We start from the raw sequence: 19207 nt of genomic DNA on the forward strand, positions 1-19207 counted from the left end.
AGAGGCAGAGATGCAACCATCACGAAGTGCAGAAAGGGAGATTCCAGTGGATTTAAGGCCTGGAAAGGTTGTACAATCTTTTTCCTTGAAGACATCAAAACCTTGATGGGACAAGGGTCTGAGCATCCTGATCTGACTTTGAATTTAGCTTAGTTGGAATCAGGAGGCTGGACTAGATGACATCCCTCCAGAAATCCCCTGCAACCGAAATTATTCTGCGATGAGGGGCACCTGTTTCTAAACCCACATAAACAGAGCAGTGTTAAACACATCATTTGTTAGTGAGCAGATGCAGGATGGACTGCACAAAAGTCTGCCACAAGAGGGAGGAGACACTGGATTTTGAACATGCACAGCACAAGGCTTGCGGGTTGCTGGGTGGGCGGTAGCTGAGCTGGAAGTTCTCTCACTGACTTTATTCCTGTGCGAGGGGTAATCTCCGAACGCCTGTTGAGTGTGAAGCCTGAGATGTGTGAGCTACAGCAATAGAGGACATTCCTTGGCTGCTGTCCTGATGCCAGGAGGAGCTGGTGCCAAGCTTTAGCTGTTGCAGTGGTATGTGGATTTCGGCTCTGCTGCATTTCCCTAAGAAGGTAACCTGCTCCAAGGAGCCTTTAGATAAACAAGAAAAAGTATAAATCTCGTGTTTACTTCCATATCTCAACTCTGCTCAGACAGCATGGAAAAAAGCTGTATGGTTTTTGTACTTTATGTTAAATGCCATTTAAATAGAGGTGCCTAGTATGCCATGTTCTTAATTCTGTCTACTGCTTGCTTCAGTTTTCAAGAACAGGCTACTGAATGATGATACAAGTGAGTGTCTTATTTACCTAAATAGTTTCAAAGGCAAATAAGTCTTATTGTCAAAGTGTAAAGAATATTTTGCATAGGTTGTAACAGGATGAAACCTAGAAGGTACTTTTATTCTATGTTCTTGGGGCACAGTGACTTCAGATTAATGTTAAGTAGGAAGTTTTCATAGCTACCAATAATATTATTTTTGTATAAATACACAGAATGGAGATTTGGTAATATAAATAATTGATGTTAGTTGAACAGCTTGAAGAACATACAATTACGTTTTCTGCTTAAAAATCTTCCTGAAAATCACTATGGACATATATTGATGGAAAAAAGAGTAAATATTTGGATCAACATTTAGCATGTAACAGATTTATGTAGCATCAGAACAGCGTTATTGTGTGAAAAAGGCTTGCTACATTCCCATTAAGGATTTTGAAGCAACAAATTACGTGAATTTCTGGAATAGCAGTTATATTGGACTATGCCACAGAGTCGTAATAAACCATAAAACCTTAGTGTTCCCTTATGAGTCATTTTGTCAGGAACTCGTGGAGTTCTAGAGAAAGCAGTTGCACATAGGAGCTGTATTTTGATTTGTGGAAACTGAAGCTGAAAGTCGCCTTCAAAAGCTAAATGGCCTTTGTGATGCCAGCTTGCCAGAACTCTGATGCTCGGCCAATTTTTTGACATTTTATTGTTTATCATCTTACACACTTAGCTCTTAAGATCAAATATAGCATTTTCTAGATAAGAGAGAGAAAGATTTTTTTTTTCTGTGGTAACCAAGTCTACATTTATGCTTTTTACATTTGAGGGCAACGTTTGTGGTTGTCACAAAGCAGAAAAGAAGCCACTTCGAACTGCTCTCTGTCCTTTTCAGTTCTGCAGAAGTGCTGTTTCACCAGAGCTTTTTGGATCTTACACTGTGTATATATTTCTGCTATTGTGTGGAAGCAAAGCTTCTCAAAGATTGCATACCCATTTAAGAAGGATTTCAGCAACAGTTGTGTTTTCAGTAATTGCTGTTCCTCCAAATCTTTCCTTTATGTGTCACCATCAGAAGATAACAGAAGTGTGCTCTCTCTTAGGCTTCAAAAATGTGGGCAGAACAAAAAACAAAACAAAACAAAAACCCAACAAAACAACTTGTGGTGTGTTTGAGAACACTCTCCTTTGAAAAACTGTCCATCATCATCTCTGCTGCAGGTTCATAATCGAGTGCGCTGCTTAGCCAGTGGTGAGGATAAACTCCACAGCAACGCAAGTATTCAGATAGGCTTTCTTGTGCTGAAGCAAGGTCATTACCTTCTGCAAGAGCAGTATTTCCCCAGCATTTACATCCATTATGGTCAAAATCAGTTTTTAAATCTCATTAATGCTCATCCTCCTGGCCTTTACGTCTCTCACTACTTTGTAGCATTATTTTTTGAATGCTGGATCCAAACATTTTAAAAATATTAGGAATATTTTAGATCTTGACAAAACCCTGCCAAAAAGAGTGATTCTGTCAGCAGTGAAGTCTGGAGGGGACTTGGCTCACACTGCTCCTGGCATGGAGAAGCACAGGGGCAGAGATGCTGGTTAACCAAGGGGCAGGAGCATGAGGCAGAGGGCCCAGAGGGGATGACTGTGAGGCAAACCATCCCTTTCAGCTGCAGCCTGCTGTCTGTAGCTTTGGAGCCTGCTATAGTGTGTACAGTTAGGAATGTGGCTGCAGAGGGAAACCCTGGAGGAGCTGTTTGCTCGAGTACATGTGAGGGTTCTGCTTTGCATTCTACGAAAGCAGCACTGTTGGATCCGACCAAGGGGAGACTGTTAACAGAGAAGCTGTCACCAGGCTACTCTCTTGGTGAAACACTTCCAGCTGATCCTTCCTCTGAGGTCAGTCAGCACTCTTCAACCAAAGCAAGGTTTGCCTGATAATGTGCGCTGTTATACAGTGCTATAGAAGTAGTTGGGAGGCTGTTCTGGCTTGTTATGCGTTTAGGAAGGTATATCATAGAAAGCAACCAATCTCCTGTACTTCAGGGGCAAAAAAGTCTTGCACACTGAGGTTATGTTGCTTCTGAAAAACCTGCAGTTCACCTGCGTAGCATGTGAAATGTCCAAGGATGCATTCATGTTCAAGGCTGAAAGCTAAGCACGACTTGTTAAGTACTGTAATTACTCTACGGGGTTCCTCTTTCCCAGAAAGTCTGGGACGTATTATCCTGCTTGTTGCTTCCTCTTCCCTAGGGAACCTGACATGCATTCAAACCGTTACAGTATTTATTCCCCTTTTTTTGAGCAGTAAGTGAAACAACACCCTGTTCTCTCAGTGCTTGGGGGCGTTTCATTGTACCTCCACAAAGAGGAAAGGAACAGCATGTGGAAATCATAAATTGTAAACATTGCACTGGGACAGCACTGAGGAGGTTTCTGAGCAGATGAACAGCTAAACCTGACGTGGCTCTGAGCTGCTGACAGTGGAAGGACTTTTAAGAAAAAATATGGAAAGATTTGAAAGACTGACTTGATGACAAGAGGAATTTCAAAGTGATCCCTACCCTTTGTAAAAAACATACTGCACAGTCCGATGCATGTGTTCTTCCAGAAGCATGCTCACTATTTACATATGGCTAATCATGTTTAATTATTATTTCAGAGACAGGGAAAATCCAAGCTTTTGCTGGAAATCAGCAAGGAAGTTTTCACCAAGGGTCCCAGTCATCTTTTGGTGTTTGTGCTGTCTGCAATGAAGCTGCTACCATGATTTGAGGTAGTTAATTCAGAGCTACCCTGGTATTATCTACATGAGCTCCCAGCATAACTGGGCCGTGCAGGGCATGAGCCTTCTTCATCTCTAGGCTGTTACTACCTTGAGCTGTGAGCCCTGTTTTATGGCACTTCTTACACTTGATCGGGCATAATAATGTAATGAACTCTGGTATCAATGTCAAGGCTGTCATTAAATGTTTTAATAAAGATTAAGATGGAAAATCATCAAATGGGTGAAAGGAACGCCATTCCTAACTGACATTTGCTGCACTTAAATAGCAGCTGTTTACTAAATGCCCTGCACTGAGGTCTGTCCTGCTGCTGAAAAGGAGAAGAGAGGCCAGGCAGCGCTTGCCTGTAATTTCCGAAGATGGTAAATGACAGAGGCATGCAGTAAAGCTTTCCTTTTTTACTGTGAAACTTACCATTGAAATACATCTATTTTAAAAGAGCAACCCCCCCCCTCCTCGTCCCAGCCTTATAAGGCAGATCTGGCCATCCCGCTGTTACGGGATGTCCTCCCTGACGTGGGAACACTCACTGCAAAGTCTGCTTTCTCAGCACTCATGCTTTATTGATAGTAACTTCCTAGATGATTGTAAAGAGCTTGGAGAATATAAAGCAATTGTAAAAGCAAAATACAGGGAAGTAGCAAAGCTTCATTTCTGTAGCGAGCATCTGCAAAGACTCTGTGCTCAGTCCAGCTCTTTTGGGACCATTGTTTAGTTTCTTCTGGGCTTTGTGCTGGTGGCTTTTCTAAGCTTGGTGCCCCCAAATTGCTGTGCCTACCCTGCGTGTAGAAGAATAGTGGGGATGGAAAGCAGTTAAGCTTTTAATGGGAGGTGCAAAAGCAGATGGGGATCTTGAGGCATTTTAGCTCTGAAGTGTAATGTGGAGGAACAGATAACGCTGCATTTTGCACCACCCTCCTTATCTGTTCCCCAGCGTTTGTGTCTGTGTGTTGCAAGCCTGTGATATTTTGAGTAGCTGCAGTGGAGCTGAAAGTCAGCAGAAAATTTCCTTTGTGCTCGTTGTCCCTTGCAGTGGTACACGTATTTCTCCGGGACTGACCCTGGTCTGGGGGAGATTCAGCTGCGGTGCTGAACTCACAACTGGAGAGACATACGGCCCTATTTCAGTCCCTGGGGCAGCATCAGGAGGCTGCCTCTGGGTTTGTCCCAAGGGAACTAATGATACTTGCTTTACCTGCCCCAGGGCTCAGAGAGAGAAGCCTGGTCAGGGAAAGGAGCAGGGAGGCTGTAGGGCCTGTTTTACCTTACCTCCCCACTGCATGGCACCTTCCAGCTTCCTGCACCAGCTTAATTGTAAGTCAACTTAAGAGAACCACTGCAGTTTTAAAGGCATCTAAGACTTCATTGTGGTCATGTTTATCTTTTATTTTTGGAAACTGCCTTCTTCCGTAAATGGATTTTATTGAAAATAAATGAGAGAAAGAAACCAAACAGCGGGTCCTAGTAGCACAGCAGGGCTCATAATCTGGACAAGGATTTCCCTGTTGCTAGATGTAATGTGTAAGACCACATATCTTTGCAGTGCCTCATTTTTTGGCCAAATACATAAATATTCAGTTTCCTCTAGTAAAAGTAAAAACAGAGGTCAACTTGTTCAGAACTGACACAGCTTAGTTGTTACCAATGGCAATTCAAATACTTGTCTTGTAAAGGCTGTGTTACACACACACAAGATAGAAAATTACTTTTCCAATATTTTTTCCCTGTATACAAGCATTAACCTGTGGCAATGAATAAAAGTGGAAAAGCTCCCTTTTACTCAGTTAGTGTGGGAGGAACACTTCCCTTGGTTATTCTGCAGGCATAAGAGGAATAAAAAGCTTCTTCCATCAGGTATGGTATGAATCCTGGACAAACCAAAGTGTTGCATGGGAGTCAGCTGTGCTCTGTCAAGGGGAAGCCCGAAAGGATCATCCCAGTCTTGAGAGGTCTGCTCCTCATCCTGATGCTAGGGGAAGTACTTTGGCCTGAAGGAAACCATTACCATGATAAAATCCAGATGCGCAGACTATGATGTAAATTGATTTCTACATTGTCCTAAGGGCCTAGCCAAAACCTCTTAAGTTTTGTACGTGAGAAGACACTTGATGGAGTCAATCATGCTTCTGCTATGTTTGTTGATGAATGAAGACTGCTAAGCATCCTCAAAGGGATGAATCAGTTTCTACAGCATTCTTCTCTGTGCAGAGTTAGACAGATCTCTTTACATCACAGGTACTGCCTGGGCCAATCCTTATGTAATGGGTTTCTCAGGAAAAACACTGGGTGGGTGGTATTACTTTATTATTATTATTATTATTATTATTATTTTTAACCTTAGGAATACAGCTCACCCTGTGTCATGTTTATACTGGATCTTCACTTCTGCCTACATACATGCTACTGTGTTTATTCAGCTGTCCTAGTGCTTCTTTCCTAGACAACTTCAGCATTGATTCTAAACCAGCTTCCCCTTCTACACTGCCTTCTGCCTAAGTTTTTATGCTCCCGCTGTTCTGAAGTACCACTTCCTGAGAGATGGTCCCACATGTGAGTACCTTCCCAAATCCTGTGGAACAGAAAAGTCCTGAGCCAGTTTCTCCAAAGAGGAACCTCAGGAATTTTCCTCAATTACAGGACTTTTTAGAATAGCAGTTTACACCTTGCTGAACCCAAGGTGAGAGATCATTTCTTAATCTTACTTTTATTTTTGAATTTTTTACATAATGCTGATTTAGAGAGAAAATATGTGCAAAATGAATGACTTGTCATTTTAAAACTTTTTAATTATGCAACTTAATTAAACTTATACTGGCTTATTAAATCAAAATTCCTTTTATAGCATATTTACATTCTCTCAGACATAGGCAGGGCAAATAATCCAGTTAAACTTTTCTTTGATTTACACTCTGTGTATTGCAGGTGACAGGAAAACAGTGTAATGTATATCCTGGAAACATAAGAATCTCAAGAACATGTTTTTTTCACTGTACTGTTTCTTAGTGCCCTGATTTCAAAATCTCTTTTGCCTTGTAATTTCATCATATCTTGGATATTTGCTATTTGTTTTTACCTCTGGGAACAAGAAATTCACAAAACAACCTTCATAATCAGTAAGAACAAAAACACTTCTCTGCTGCCAGAAGGTTTATAAACATGAACTTCACTGACTTATAGTGGACAATGAATGGAAAGTCAACTTTATTTTTCTTCTGTTGTCCCTTGGAAAAACTTGAGTACTGGCTGTACAATAGGAGCTGAACAATGCCCACTTGCTGAACTCCTTTGACTTGAAAGAATTAATAGGGCAAGTGTCTCTAGATTAGGATGTCACTCAAATAAGCAAAGTAGGTGACTGCTTCTCAACTTCATAGGTAATGTTGCCAGTAACTCTGAATGTGGGGAAAAACAACTCTCTTCCCTGCAAAGGTACTTTCACCTCCTAGCACATCTTACACTACTTTACACAGAACAGAAGGTAATTCTAACCTGTTTGTAAAATACTTTTTGTCCAACACATAGAAGGCTGTTGTATAAGTGCTTGAGTGCTATATTTAAAAAAGAACAGGGGGTACATTGATTACTCTTGAAGTTGTCATACCTATGATCTCATTAAAATAAAGTGACTCTGAAATTTGGCACATTCTGTACTTGTTAAAATATGAAAAATGTGTAGGGTTTCCATAGCTTTCTCTGGCACATACTCTGTGTTTTAACAATGAAGAGTTTACTCAGAAAGGAGAAGATTTTTGGAATTTCTCAAAAAATGTATCAGTGTTCATTTCAGCCTGAGGTTTCCCCAGTAATGGGAACAAACAAGTTAAAGCTGTTCCAATGGAGAAAACAATCTTGTTGCAGCGTTTTGGGAGGTGCACCCTCACCCTGCTAGCTCTGAATAAGATGGTTCCCTTCAGCAGTCAGTTGGTGGCAGCAGCAGTGTTTATGGAGTTATAGGTGCAAAACCAGACTAGCCAGAGGTCTTCAAATCTTTCAGAAAAGGTAGCAGTCTTACACTTCCCATGGCTGCCTTCCCTTCTGTTCATTGGTCTTTCTTCCTGCAAACTCACCCCAGCCTTACCAGAAAAGAGGGCATTTTGCCTCTGCTTATATTACTAAATCCACAATGTCTGCAGACTGGAAACTTACCTGTTTCATCATGTTCAGCAAATAATTGTGGTATCTCTTTGCTTTAGCAAACTTGAAAATGGAAATGAAGAGAAATCCAACAAAGTTGTTGCTATGGCTGATGTTCCTCTCCGATTCTGTGCCATTCACCTACGAGAAATCAATGAGAGAGCAAGCTATCAAGCTGATGCAAGATACGCGTTTAATCGATGGGTATATAAAATATGTTTGATTAAACCCTCTCAGTGAATCTTGATAAGTGAAGAGGAAATGCCACAGTGTGTTTGGATGAGTAGAAACAGCAGACTGTGCCTAGCACATAGCAGTTAGTTACCGTTGTACAGATTTGTCAGCGAGAAGGAATTTCAGTTCACTGGGTGCATACTGTAGGACTAGGTTACTCTAAATGCCTTTGTGATTTTCTGGTCAGGTTTCACCACTTAATTATTGTTTCCCTTTTCATGGTGTCCTTTCCTTAATTTAATGGCATCTTTGGCAGCCATGACTTGTTTCAGAGCTAGAAGCCAGACACCATGCTTTGAAAGGTTACCCTTGCAACTTGAAGGAATGCTGCCTGTGGTGAATGTGTTTTGACCTGGGAGGAGAAACACTGACTATTTCTAACACAGGCAGCACTGATTGTTCTACCGTGAGTATTTGCTTCTAAGGAGCATGGTGGATGATCTTAGTTCTTCTATTCCTTCAGAAATAATACGGAGAAAAATAGATATAGAATCACAACAGCTATAAAAGTGGGAAAAGCAAAAGGGATTCTTGCTGTCCTGATTAGACAGAGCTTTAAGAAAAAAAAAAAGATCTTTTGTGAAAGGAAGGAGACATTTAAGTATATGTTACAGCAAAGATTATTGGCAGTTAATTGTCTGAGAGACTAAGAAGAGTTAAAGAAATGACATTTGTATTAGAAGGTAACAGCATATTTCTATCACAAGCCTTACTTGTTTTCTCTTCTAGCCACAACGACTTTGTACTACGGCTGAGAATATTTTACCAAAATAGACTCAGCAAGGTCAACTTAAGAGAGATCAACAAGACCCATACAAACCTTGCAAAACTTGAGGCTGGTTATGTGGGAGCTCAGGTACGTACTGTCATGGCAATAAGACTGTCTGAGAACACAATTTTACACTTGCCTCACTCCCTTCCCAATCACAGAAGTATTAGTGGCCTTGGTTTTGGCTTTTGCTATTGAAAGATAAAAAACAAAATGAAACGGAAAAGCCACAGACACTTTTCCAGGACATTTGTGTTGCAAATATTTGTGTTTTATAAGCCAGGTACCCTTAACCAAAACAGCAGTTGTTGTTTTGTGATAAATGAATTAAAGTAAACATACATCTGCTTTCCTGCCTGCACTTCTGCCTAGAATAGTTGAATGTGTCAAGAGGCCTTAATCATGTCTGGAGTAGATGATTTAAGGCAACAGCATAATGCTTCCTTTGCAGGGGGGGGGGGCGAAACTGCAGTGGCAACTCCCTTGTAAACTGTAGGAAATTATTTTGGTAGTACTCAGAAACTTCACTATTAGCAAATTGCAGCTTCCATGTTGGAACAGAAGTTATCTAGTTTACTTGTCAATGTCTCTTTCAGTTTTGGTCAGTGTATGTTCTTTGCAGCGCTCAGAATAAGGATGCTGTGCGTCTGACGTTAGAGCAAATTGATGTTGTCAAGAGGATGTGTAACAGCTATGAAGAGCTTGAACTTGTAACGACTTCCCAAGGTGATACACTTTCTTGTAACAGAATATTTTTACTGGGGTTTCTGGAGGTATATGCAAAAGAGAGAAAACTGGAAGCAAGCAAACAGTATCCTGGTCTAAAGAGTAACTTCAGTTTTTCTACTGAAATACAATATCTGACTGTGCACAGTCATGGCCCGCTGCAGCCATGAGATAATTTGCCGTATAAACACACCTCCCATCTTACAAAAATGTCAGTAGTACTGCTTGCAGTTTGCAATAACTGTTGTTGCTCAGTGGTGCTGGCTTCTTATCTGTCATGAAATTGTTTTGGAGTTATCGTACTTTCATGTTTCCAGGTATCTCTGACAGTAAGAAGATTGCATGTTTGATTGGAATCGAAGGCGGTCACTCCATTGACAGCAGTTTGGCGACACTGAGGATGTATTATGACCTGGGTGTTCGTTACATGACCTTAACACATTCCTGCAATACACCTTGGTAACTGATGTGCCTGTGTTTATGTGACCATATAATACAAAGCGGTGGCAATTCCAAGATGAGGAAAGTATGGATTCAGACAGTTCACCTGTGCTGTACTCATTCCAAACCAAGTCAACAGTGACAGGTTTGGGGGGTAAATCACTTGGGAGACTGAAGGATCTGTTATGTAGCGCTTGTTACACTGACAGTTTGGGAACTTTTAAACTTCGCTAGCAACAGAAAGATTGGAAAATTGCCTCCCACTTTGCTTTACTAGAGAGGCTACATAGGTCAAAATAGGCAACAACAAACAAAAGAAGATGCTATGATGTGGCTCAAAGATGGTAAATGCTATCTAAGAACTTGGCAGTCAGAAGCCTTTAACACTGTCCTCTCTGGCCAGCTCAGGACAGGTCCAATGTTTGGCTACAGAAATGAGTACTCAGTTCCTCTCTCAGAGTGTTAGCACCTACTCTTTGTTGGATTGACAAACTTCCTTTGTATTGACTAAGGCAAAATAGAATTGTATGCAGAAAGGACTGAAAATCTAGCTTTCTGTCTATCAGGTAAAGGACATTTCAGTTTATCTTTGTTTTCTGATGAAGGTTTGTTTAATTGGAAAATTTTTGACAAGCGTCTCTTTGCTTGTCTTGCATTGCTTCACAAATATGCAGCAGTCTGAAACCTGAAGACATATGATCCACAAAATAGTTATGATTATACAGAGCACTGTTTGAACAAGATTCTTATTATGCAGTTCATTATCCTTAAATTTGGCTAAGTGATAGGACTTTTATTGTGTATAGCATAAGACGTTTCAGGTGCTGATATCATAGTTTCCAGAATGATATGATGTTTCTTCTCTCACTTCCCTTTTTAAGGTCTGAATCTTCATCTAAAGGAATACACAACTTTTATCCTAGTGTTACTGGTCTGACTGCTTTTGGCCAAGTAAGGATCTCTTTTTGAGTGATAATCTAAGCAATCTCTTATGCAACTAACAACTTCTGACCTTATCTTTTTTCAAAGATTTTCAAAGAACAAAGATTTCAAAGGTTTGAGCATGTGATGGTATGCTAACTAATTGTGAGTGAATAAATCACTATTAATTTAATAGGTAAATAGAAATCCATAAAGACACAGTGTGATTATAACTAGCTGACAGCTGCAGAATTTATTTATCTGCTTACATACATCAGCTAAACAGTTTCCTTTAAGGAAATGTAATACTGACACTGTTGTCTGTAAATCTGTTTTAGGAAGTGGTAAAGGAAATGAATCGCCTGGGTATGCTGATAGATTTATCTCATACCTCATATTCCACAGCAAAAGATGCACTACATATCTCAAAAGCACCAGTAATTTTCAGCCATTCTGCTGCATTTTCTGTTTGTAATCATTCGAGAAATGTTCCTGATGATATCCTCCAGCAACTGGTGAGTGTTGTTTAAAAACTTGCTAGTCTGAAGCAAATTTTTGCATGCATATCAGAGTGTTTACTTTTGATTCTCTCATCTCTGAATTGGATTTATAAGCAGATCCCTGAGCAGCAAGTTACATGATCACTTCTGAGATATTTTCTTTTGGTTGTGTTTTGTCTTTGGCTACAAACACTTTGGAATTCTGGTTGAATTTCCTTGATGTAGCCACTGGGCTTCTGCTGATCCAGGCCACATGAGGATGTAATGAATTCAGGGTAAAGCATAAAGGCAAAGCCTTGTGTTGTCATCTAAACTTTGACATATAGTGTTGTTGTGCTCACTGGTGGATGGATAGGGAACGATCTATATAAGGTACCCATGAAGTTTGCAGGGCACGCTCATCACTTGTCTCTTCCTATCTTTCAGAAAAGGAACAGGGGAATTATCATGGTGACTTTCAATGCAGATGTACTGGCCTGTGGCAGAGAAGTTGTTAATATTTCTACCCTCGCAGGTTTGAAGTTAATATATTCTGATTTTTGTGGGTGGCTTCTAAGAATTTCCTGTTGTCTGCATCATTTTTCAGACTGTGTAAATTATACTACTTGCTTATTTCCTTCTCCACATTGACCCAGCTCTGAGTCATTTTGGAGCTAATATTCATTACACAATAACAAGAGGACAAAGTGCATAGTTTGAGGAACTGATGCACTGAAATAAAGAACAATTAATCCCAAAGTAATTGTTCCTTTCTAGAAAACACCTTAAACTTTTCTAATTAAGAGTGCAAAACATTGCTATTTAATGGTAAAGAAAATTCTGTTGGCATATGTGGGTTATTTGTTGGAAATTAACGTGCTGTAATGATCATGTCTTTTTCTTTGTTTACATCTCATTTGTGTAGATGTTATTTTGAAGATTGCTACCTGATGCACTCAGTGGCAGAAAATATCCAGATAACCACCTGTAATTATCCTGAATACATCAATTGGATTATTAAAATTTAAGCTATATTATCAGGATGCCTTTTGACTTATTTAAAAATATATATATTTTATTATGAATCCATGATTGAGAACAGTAGCCTGGAACCAATATGTCTGAACTGGATTATTCCTACTTGTCTTGTGCTTAGATGTTGCCTTCTTTGGTATTTTCTTTTAGATCATTTTGACTACATAAAGAAAATTGCAGGTCCAGAATCGATAGGGATTGGTGGTGACTACGATGGAGTGGAACGGTTGGTAACATCATATATACATTGACTTTTGACCCCTAGATTGTAAGGGGTTTGACATTCTTTGGGGCAGAAGAAGGCAGACGAAGAAGAGTTGTAGCAAGTTGTTTTGTGATGAGCGCTCTAAAACAGGCTTTGGGAAAGAATGGCATAATTCATTTTTAGAACTCTGTGATGGAGTACTCTAAATGTGGAAACTAGTCCCAACATCCTGTGAACTCTGCAAATGTGTTTCTAGGCAGTGGTTTCTGCATACAGAAATGATGATGGAGGGTACCTTCTTCCAGAAAACAATGATGAATTACAGTAAAGCTGCTTCGTCCTTCAGATGGTAAATGTGTTAGCCCAGGACTGCTGTAAAACTCTTTCCTCTGCTGTTACTTTCTAGTGGGGAAAGCCCGAAGTGCTTTGGGGCTGTGAAACCACTCCTGCTTTCTGGGCTTGGACAGCTATCCTTGGCATATGTTTGAGGAAAGCAGATCATGGAACAGCCTACAACGTAAACTCTCTCCTGTTCAGTCCTGGGCAAATGTTACATTACAGCACAGAAAATAAATGCATATTGTGTTATTGGGTGGCATTTACTGGTATAACCCTTAGCCTTTTTTTGGTTTTTATTTATTCTGAATCTTCACTTACTCTTTTTTTTTTTTTTTTGGTTTGTTTGCTCCATGCTGTTGTCCTTCCTGCATGTAAGTGCATCTTCATACGTAGTTTAGTTTTGCTAATGAGATACTCTGTGCAGAAAAAGCATCGTGTCCCATTCCTTCTGATTATGTCAGTTGGATTCATCATTTTTTTGACTTCTCAGAGGAAGAAGTGGGTCCCAAATGAGCTCATTCTAAAAGTGAATGTGTGCAAAAGACTGATTAAAAAACAAAAATAAATCTTTTTCTACATATTTTCAGTGAGTGACCTGTGCTGAATGTTCTTGTGTGACTCTTGCCAACAGTTTCCCTGAGGGACTGGAAGACGTTTCTAAATACCCTTATTTGATTGAGGAACTTCTTAGAAGAGGATGGAGCGAAACTGAACTAAAAGCGGTCTTAAGGGAGAACTTCCTGCGTGTCTTCAGGGAAGTGGAAAAGGTAAGATTAAAAACTAAACTGAATCTTGATTCTTACTAAAGGGGAGAAAGAAACTGCTGGTGCCTTGCTTTTTTTATGCGCAATGAGAGAGCTATGAGGGAGCTTAAGCACTCAGTGCATTAATTCCAAATGCCAGGAAAGAAACAAAGAAGTCAAGGGAATATTAGCAAAATAAAAGAAAGTGAGAGAGAGTGGACAGAACTCTGTTGCTTTTTTTCTCTCCACAGTAATCTGATAAATACACATCGTTGACTTCTAAATGGAATCACTTCACGGTTTAGATAAGCTGCGGATATTCCAGCGTCACAGCCCTTGCTCCAGCTGTGTTCGCTGGTGCAGTAAGGAATGCTGACTGCTGCAAATCCATTGAATTCTTGTCATGGGATCAGGCTCCTATCAAAAGGGCTCTTGCCATGACTAGAACACTAACAAATTGTAAACATAACATCTAGATCGCAACAAACTTTACGTGTGAATGACAGAAAGTAGTGGAGAAGGATGAGAGTGGAGCGGAGGGATGAAGAGAGACTGTATGACAGTAAGGATACCCTAAACAGAACCTTATAGGCAACAAATGTATATAGGTCATATATGTTTCCAGTTGCCTTTTTAGGATATGTTAGAGGAATAGAAATAGGGAATTTTTGTTTCAGTCATTCTGCCAACATATCTACCTAATGCTGAGTTGCACACATGGCAGACTGACATTATAAAGAAGCTGACATTCATCACACCTAATCAATCTGTGAGATTTAGTAATTATCTTTCTTCTAAATTAGAGAGGTTTGAGCTCTGTTTTAAGATTGTGAGCTGACTTCAGGGAAGAATGCTCATGAGTTGTTTTTTTTAAAAGGTTTTCCAGTTAATGCATTCAAACGTAGCAGGAGCCGAGACAAAGAACAGCCTGTGACTTGTGCTATAATTTATCTGTAACTAATTCTGGGAAAAACTTCACTGGAATGCAAACATGAGGATAATGGTGTTGCTTTCCCCAAGTTCAGTTGTGTTTTTTTTGCAATACAGTTTGACTCTGTTCACTTGACATGGCATTGAATTTACCAGCTACATAAAGCTTTTTGCTGTTATGCCAGTCTTGCTTTCAGGTGCAACCTTTTGCATTTTTCTAGGTGCGGAACTCCAGTGGTCTAATGGATGTAGGCGAGAGTGAAATCCTGCACAAAGAAGTACAAAATTCCTGTCGCCTAGACCTACATAATTATCGGATTGAGACAATCAGTTCTTTTGGATTTTCTTCTGTGGCACAGTCTTTTAGTCTGACACTTGTAATTGTACCGTATTTAATATTGTATTATGGATCATAAAGTTTATGGAGCCTGGAGAGAGAAAGAGATGGAGTAACCTGCAATACCACTAGTATCTTTTTTGGGGGTTGTTAATGTAGAGCTCTGCTAAAATATTTTGTGTAAGTTCTATACTTTCACCCACATACTTGAAAGTTAATGTAGACTTTAAGTCTTGTGGCAAAAGCATTTAGGCTTTGAAGTGGTAAATTCTTTGTCATCTCAGCCAAGTCAGGACCAGCACTGTAAATGGAAAGTATTCACACTTAATGAATAAATCCTCTAATACATGACTTGTGTTTTTGGTACCCATGTTGTGGCAGTTGATGTAAATACCAGGGTCAGTCCAGAATCAGCAGATCTACACAGGAATGAGAGAATGCGACTAAGACATTAAGACATCTGTAGTGGGATGTTTTCAGATATTACTTCTTTTCACGTGATGCAGCTTTCATCATCAGTCAGTGGCTTGGTCAGAGAAGACACCTCCACTCTGGTATGTGTAGAGTAGTGGTTGTGTGTGATTTGTGTGTGTGTATGTGTTCTAGACAACAAACTGGATGATATGACTATTTGAATTCATTTCTCATGCCTGCCACTAGCTCTAGGCATCTGTTTTGCAATACTAAACTCTTATTTTTGAACCTTGACCAGGACAATGGGCAACTGGAGAGTTTATGAAGGGAGAAGGTAGGTGTCTTATATTCAGGTGTCAGTAAAATAAAGGAACAGATGTCCAGATAGTGCTGTAGATATCCTTGTATAATTTGGGAACTGCTGTTTGCTGCATGTTCATGGAGTTAGAACATGAGTAAGCCAGGCCAAAGCAGGAATTCTGGGTACTCAGAGAGTAAGATATTGTTCTGTTATTTTTACTGCAGTATCAAAAGCAAAGAAGTATTTAAATAAAATTTTATCCATGCTAAAATCAGACCATCATCAAAAGATTAAAAAACATGAGATTAGAAAGAAATCTTTGGAACTTGTTTTCAAGTCCACAAGGTATGTGAGGTTAGCAGCTCCTGTTTTACAGAAGAGAATTGTCCTTGTGCAAAAGGCCTATTCTTGGCAGGTTCTCAAGGCTCAAAGCTGGAATTTTAATCAAATAGTCTGAGATTCATCATGAAATTATAAGATGGCAGCACTAAATCTCTGTAGGATCATTTCCCACCTCTTGCTTGTAAATACCATCTCATGATACTTGTTAATTTATCTTGTGATACATGTTTTTATTTACTGATGGAACATCTGCATAATATAACCTTAATATAAATTAAAGTCCTGTATTCTAACACACAAGTTATTTAGCAATTGAAAGATAATGCCAAGCAGAAACAGAATGGAAACAACAAGTCAGTTGTTCTCCAGAGTCACCTGAGATTGTTCCTGCCATCCATTCCTGCTTTTCGTCTGCAAGTTGGGTTTCTGGAGGAAGACAGTTCCTTTTATTGCTTCAAAATGAAGCTTCATTAGCTCTTCTGAGAAGGTGGTCACCTTGATGAGCATATTCTTAATAGGCTCTAAGCCATGTTGAATATTCTAGTGCATACAAGCCAAGTTTTTAAAAGCAGTTTCTCAACAAATATTGAGCCCAGTTATAGAGATACAGTAGAGAATTACAGCACTAGTCTTGCCTTCCTGATACTGCCTAACTGGCATCAGAACTTGTTTTGTAAGTGCACGATACTGGTAAAATGAAGAATGGAATAGATATTTGCAGATATTTACTTCTTATCATCAGTTTACTTCTCATCAGTTCTTCTGCTAATAGCTTCATAAGCTGTTAGAAAACTGCCATCCATGGTCTCTTTTCACAAAATTAGTACCATTATATTAAGTTTAATGCATATTTAAAATGTAAGATGCTTCTTTATTCCTTTCAGACTTATAATTTTTAGTGTGTTGCCACATTCCTGCCTAATTTGTACTTTCCTTTGATATCGTAGCATGGATTTAATATACATTCCTCTTCTTTAAGATATGGATAGTATTTTTACATTACTCTATTTTACTATGCTATAGATATTTGTAGTTTACTTCCTTGTTTTATTTGTAGTGTATTGCACTTATTCTGGATTGCTTTGTATAATGTGTAATTTGTAATCTTGTGGCAAAATATATACATGAAATTTAAATAAAATATTGATTAAAAATGTCTAGATACTGGTGTAATCTCACAAAACAATGTAATGTTCATAACTGCAGGAAACCCTGAAATAACCGTGCAACTTTGCTGCAAAGGAAGGCCACGGTATTGTGAGGCCTCTGAGGTGTGCTCTGCATCGGAAGATAGCTCTTCCATGATAGGCAGGAGAAAGTCAGGTAGGTTCAGCCCTGAAGCATCCCAGATGTAGGCAGTCAGCTTCATCTTTGTTCAAATGCAGCCTAACCTGGAGAGAAGTCTGAGCAGGTACTTAGGAAGACAGAAGGAGGATAACTCAAAGTCATTGCAGCAAGTCCATGATGACAGTGTTTCCTGTAGCAAATCACTTGGTCAAGCAAGTCAAGTTGTAGACAACAAGGCTTATGGGGAACTAGACAGATTGTCTGCACCAAGGTAGGCTAACTTCTGCTTCACAACATTTCTCAAAGATGTACAATGATCTGAAGTCCCCATTTCCATTACTCGTTACAATGTTAATTGACAAAATTTCAAATAAGCTGTTTGTGTGAGACCAACATGAAAGTGCAAAATCATCAAGGAAGAAATGGAATCTTAGGCATCTTGCAGTGATTACACGTGCTATTTTACTTATCTAATAGATGTGGTCAATTTATTTTTCTTAAACAATTGAAATCATAATGATGTGAACTGAAACACGTTAGAAAGGCACCTCAGTAAAAGTGCATTTCAAAAGTGAAATCATGTCAAGATATGACTGTGACTGCTGTCTGAAAAACTGTAGTGTCCCTTTAGTCTGAGTGCTAGTGTCTCTGGTCCCATTGACAGCAGCTTGTAGAAGCAGTCACAACACTGCATTTCCAACAGCTCAAGCATAAAATGATTGCACTCTGATTTTTGTCTCCCAATGGATAGGATGATTCATCCAGAAACTGAATGCCTTTGCCCTACACTGATTAATAAGAGCAATTTTCACTGGTAATTTGCAATGTATGATAGCTAAACTGACTGATTCTGTTACAGCTGGTGGTATCACTGAAATATCAGATATAATTAAGATAGCAACTTTGTAATAGACTTTGTTGGTTGCCAAATGAAGGATTCATTGTTTACCTTTTCTAAATAATGAGTTGTGCTAATGTGAATACTGAAAACAGCTATTACTATTTCTGTAAGTATAAAAATGTATATACTACAAGGTACCTTAGGCTGGTGTTGTAAATAAGAGCCAAACTTCAGGACTTCTTTAAAAATCCAAGGCTTGTGCTTTCACATGCGATATATGCACAGCCAAAAACTCCAGACAAAATAATGCAGATTATTGATTTGATTCTAAAGGGTTTGTGCCAGCACCCTTTCCCAAGTCCCTTTTTAGACTAATGGGCTGTAGCATCCACAGAAATAAATAACTGCAATTCTCATTTGTCTCATCTGGGTATGTGGTGATGCCAGAAACGAGGCCTAAAAAATCTGTTGCTGTTTTTACACATAGAGCTGATCTGTTGGGTAAGATCTGAGTAGTTCAGTTCATGCATCTAACCCTCACTCAGTGGGTGACTTTTATGGGCCATGAAAGGACTTTCACAAGTTTTACATTGGATATGCAGTACTGAAGTTGATCAGTGCTCCACATGTGCATTCCCTCTTACATATCATTGAGCTGCTCAAGCAATATGTCAGCATATTTCTATGTTTCAAGGTCAGTAAACTTCATACATTTACTCAGGCCACCTATATTAAGTCCATTAACTTCTGTTTGACTTTAAAGTTGAGTGGCCATCTGCACCACAGAGTCAACTTTGAAGAGCTGGGCATCATTACATCTCAATCATCTTCTGGAGTAAGGCGCTGTGCCGCAATGCTATAGCAGTTCATGCCAGTGTCAGCTTTGACTGGTTCAGTGCTACATTGCCTCTGGTCTGCATGTTGTCTCCCCTGTCCCTTGTGGCAACACTGGTGCTTGTGTAACTACATAGTAAGCTGTTTTAGGGGGCTGATCTAGCCGAAAACTGTTTTCCTCTGTTTTCCTCCCTCAAGTGATAGGTTTTCTGCTGATCAGCTCTCTCAGGGTTACCCATGTTCAGTGTTAGAGGAGAGGAGAAGCAGAAAAGCAGAGCAAGACTGCAGCAACTGAGGCTTTTTTTTTTTTTTTTTTTTTTTTC

At 39.5% G+C, this 19207-nt stretch overlaps 1 protein-coding gene across 5 annotated transcripts; it reads left to right on the plus strand.

Annotated features, from left to right (window-relative positions):
• Positions 1-458: 458 nt before the first annotated feature.
• Positions 459-17030, plus strand: LOC311214047 (dipeptidase 2-like). Of its 5 annotated transcripts, none has more exons than XM_084294433.1 (12): positions 459-593; positions 7766-7910; positions 8670-8796; positions 9306-9435; positions 9753-9894; positions 10758-10827; positions 11136-11312; positions 11724-11811; positions 12462-12537; positions 12773-12865; positions 13487-13622; positions 14750-17030. In XM_084294433.1, exons 2-12 carry the CDS (start codon positions 7777-7779, stop codon positions 14942-14944), a joined length of 1368 nt encoding a protein of 455 aa, XP_084150559.1. In that variant the 5' UTR covers positions 459-593; positions 7766-7776; the 3' UTR covers positions 14945-17030. The 5 variants fall into 5 exon arrangements, with proteins under 5 accessions (XP_084150559.1, XP_084150561.1, XP_084150560.1 ...); XM_084294435.1 differs by lacking the exon at positions 14750-17030 and adding an exon at positions 13850-13975; XM_084294434.1 differs by lacking the exon at positions 12773-12865.
• Positions 17031-19207: the final 2177 nt, after the last annotated feature.

Source organism: Netta rufina, assembly GCF_964035555.1.
Source record: "Netta rufina genome assembly, chromosome: 13".
In the NCBI taxonomy this organism is placed as follows: Eukaryota; Metazoa; Chordata; class Aves; order Anseriformes; family Anatidae; genus Netta; species Netta rufina.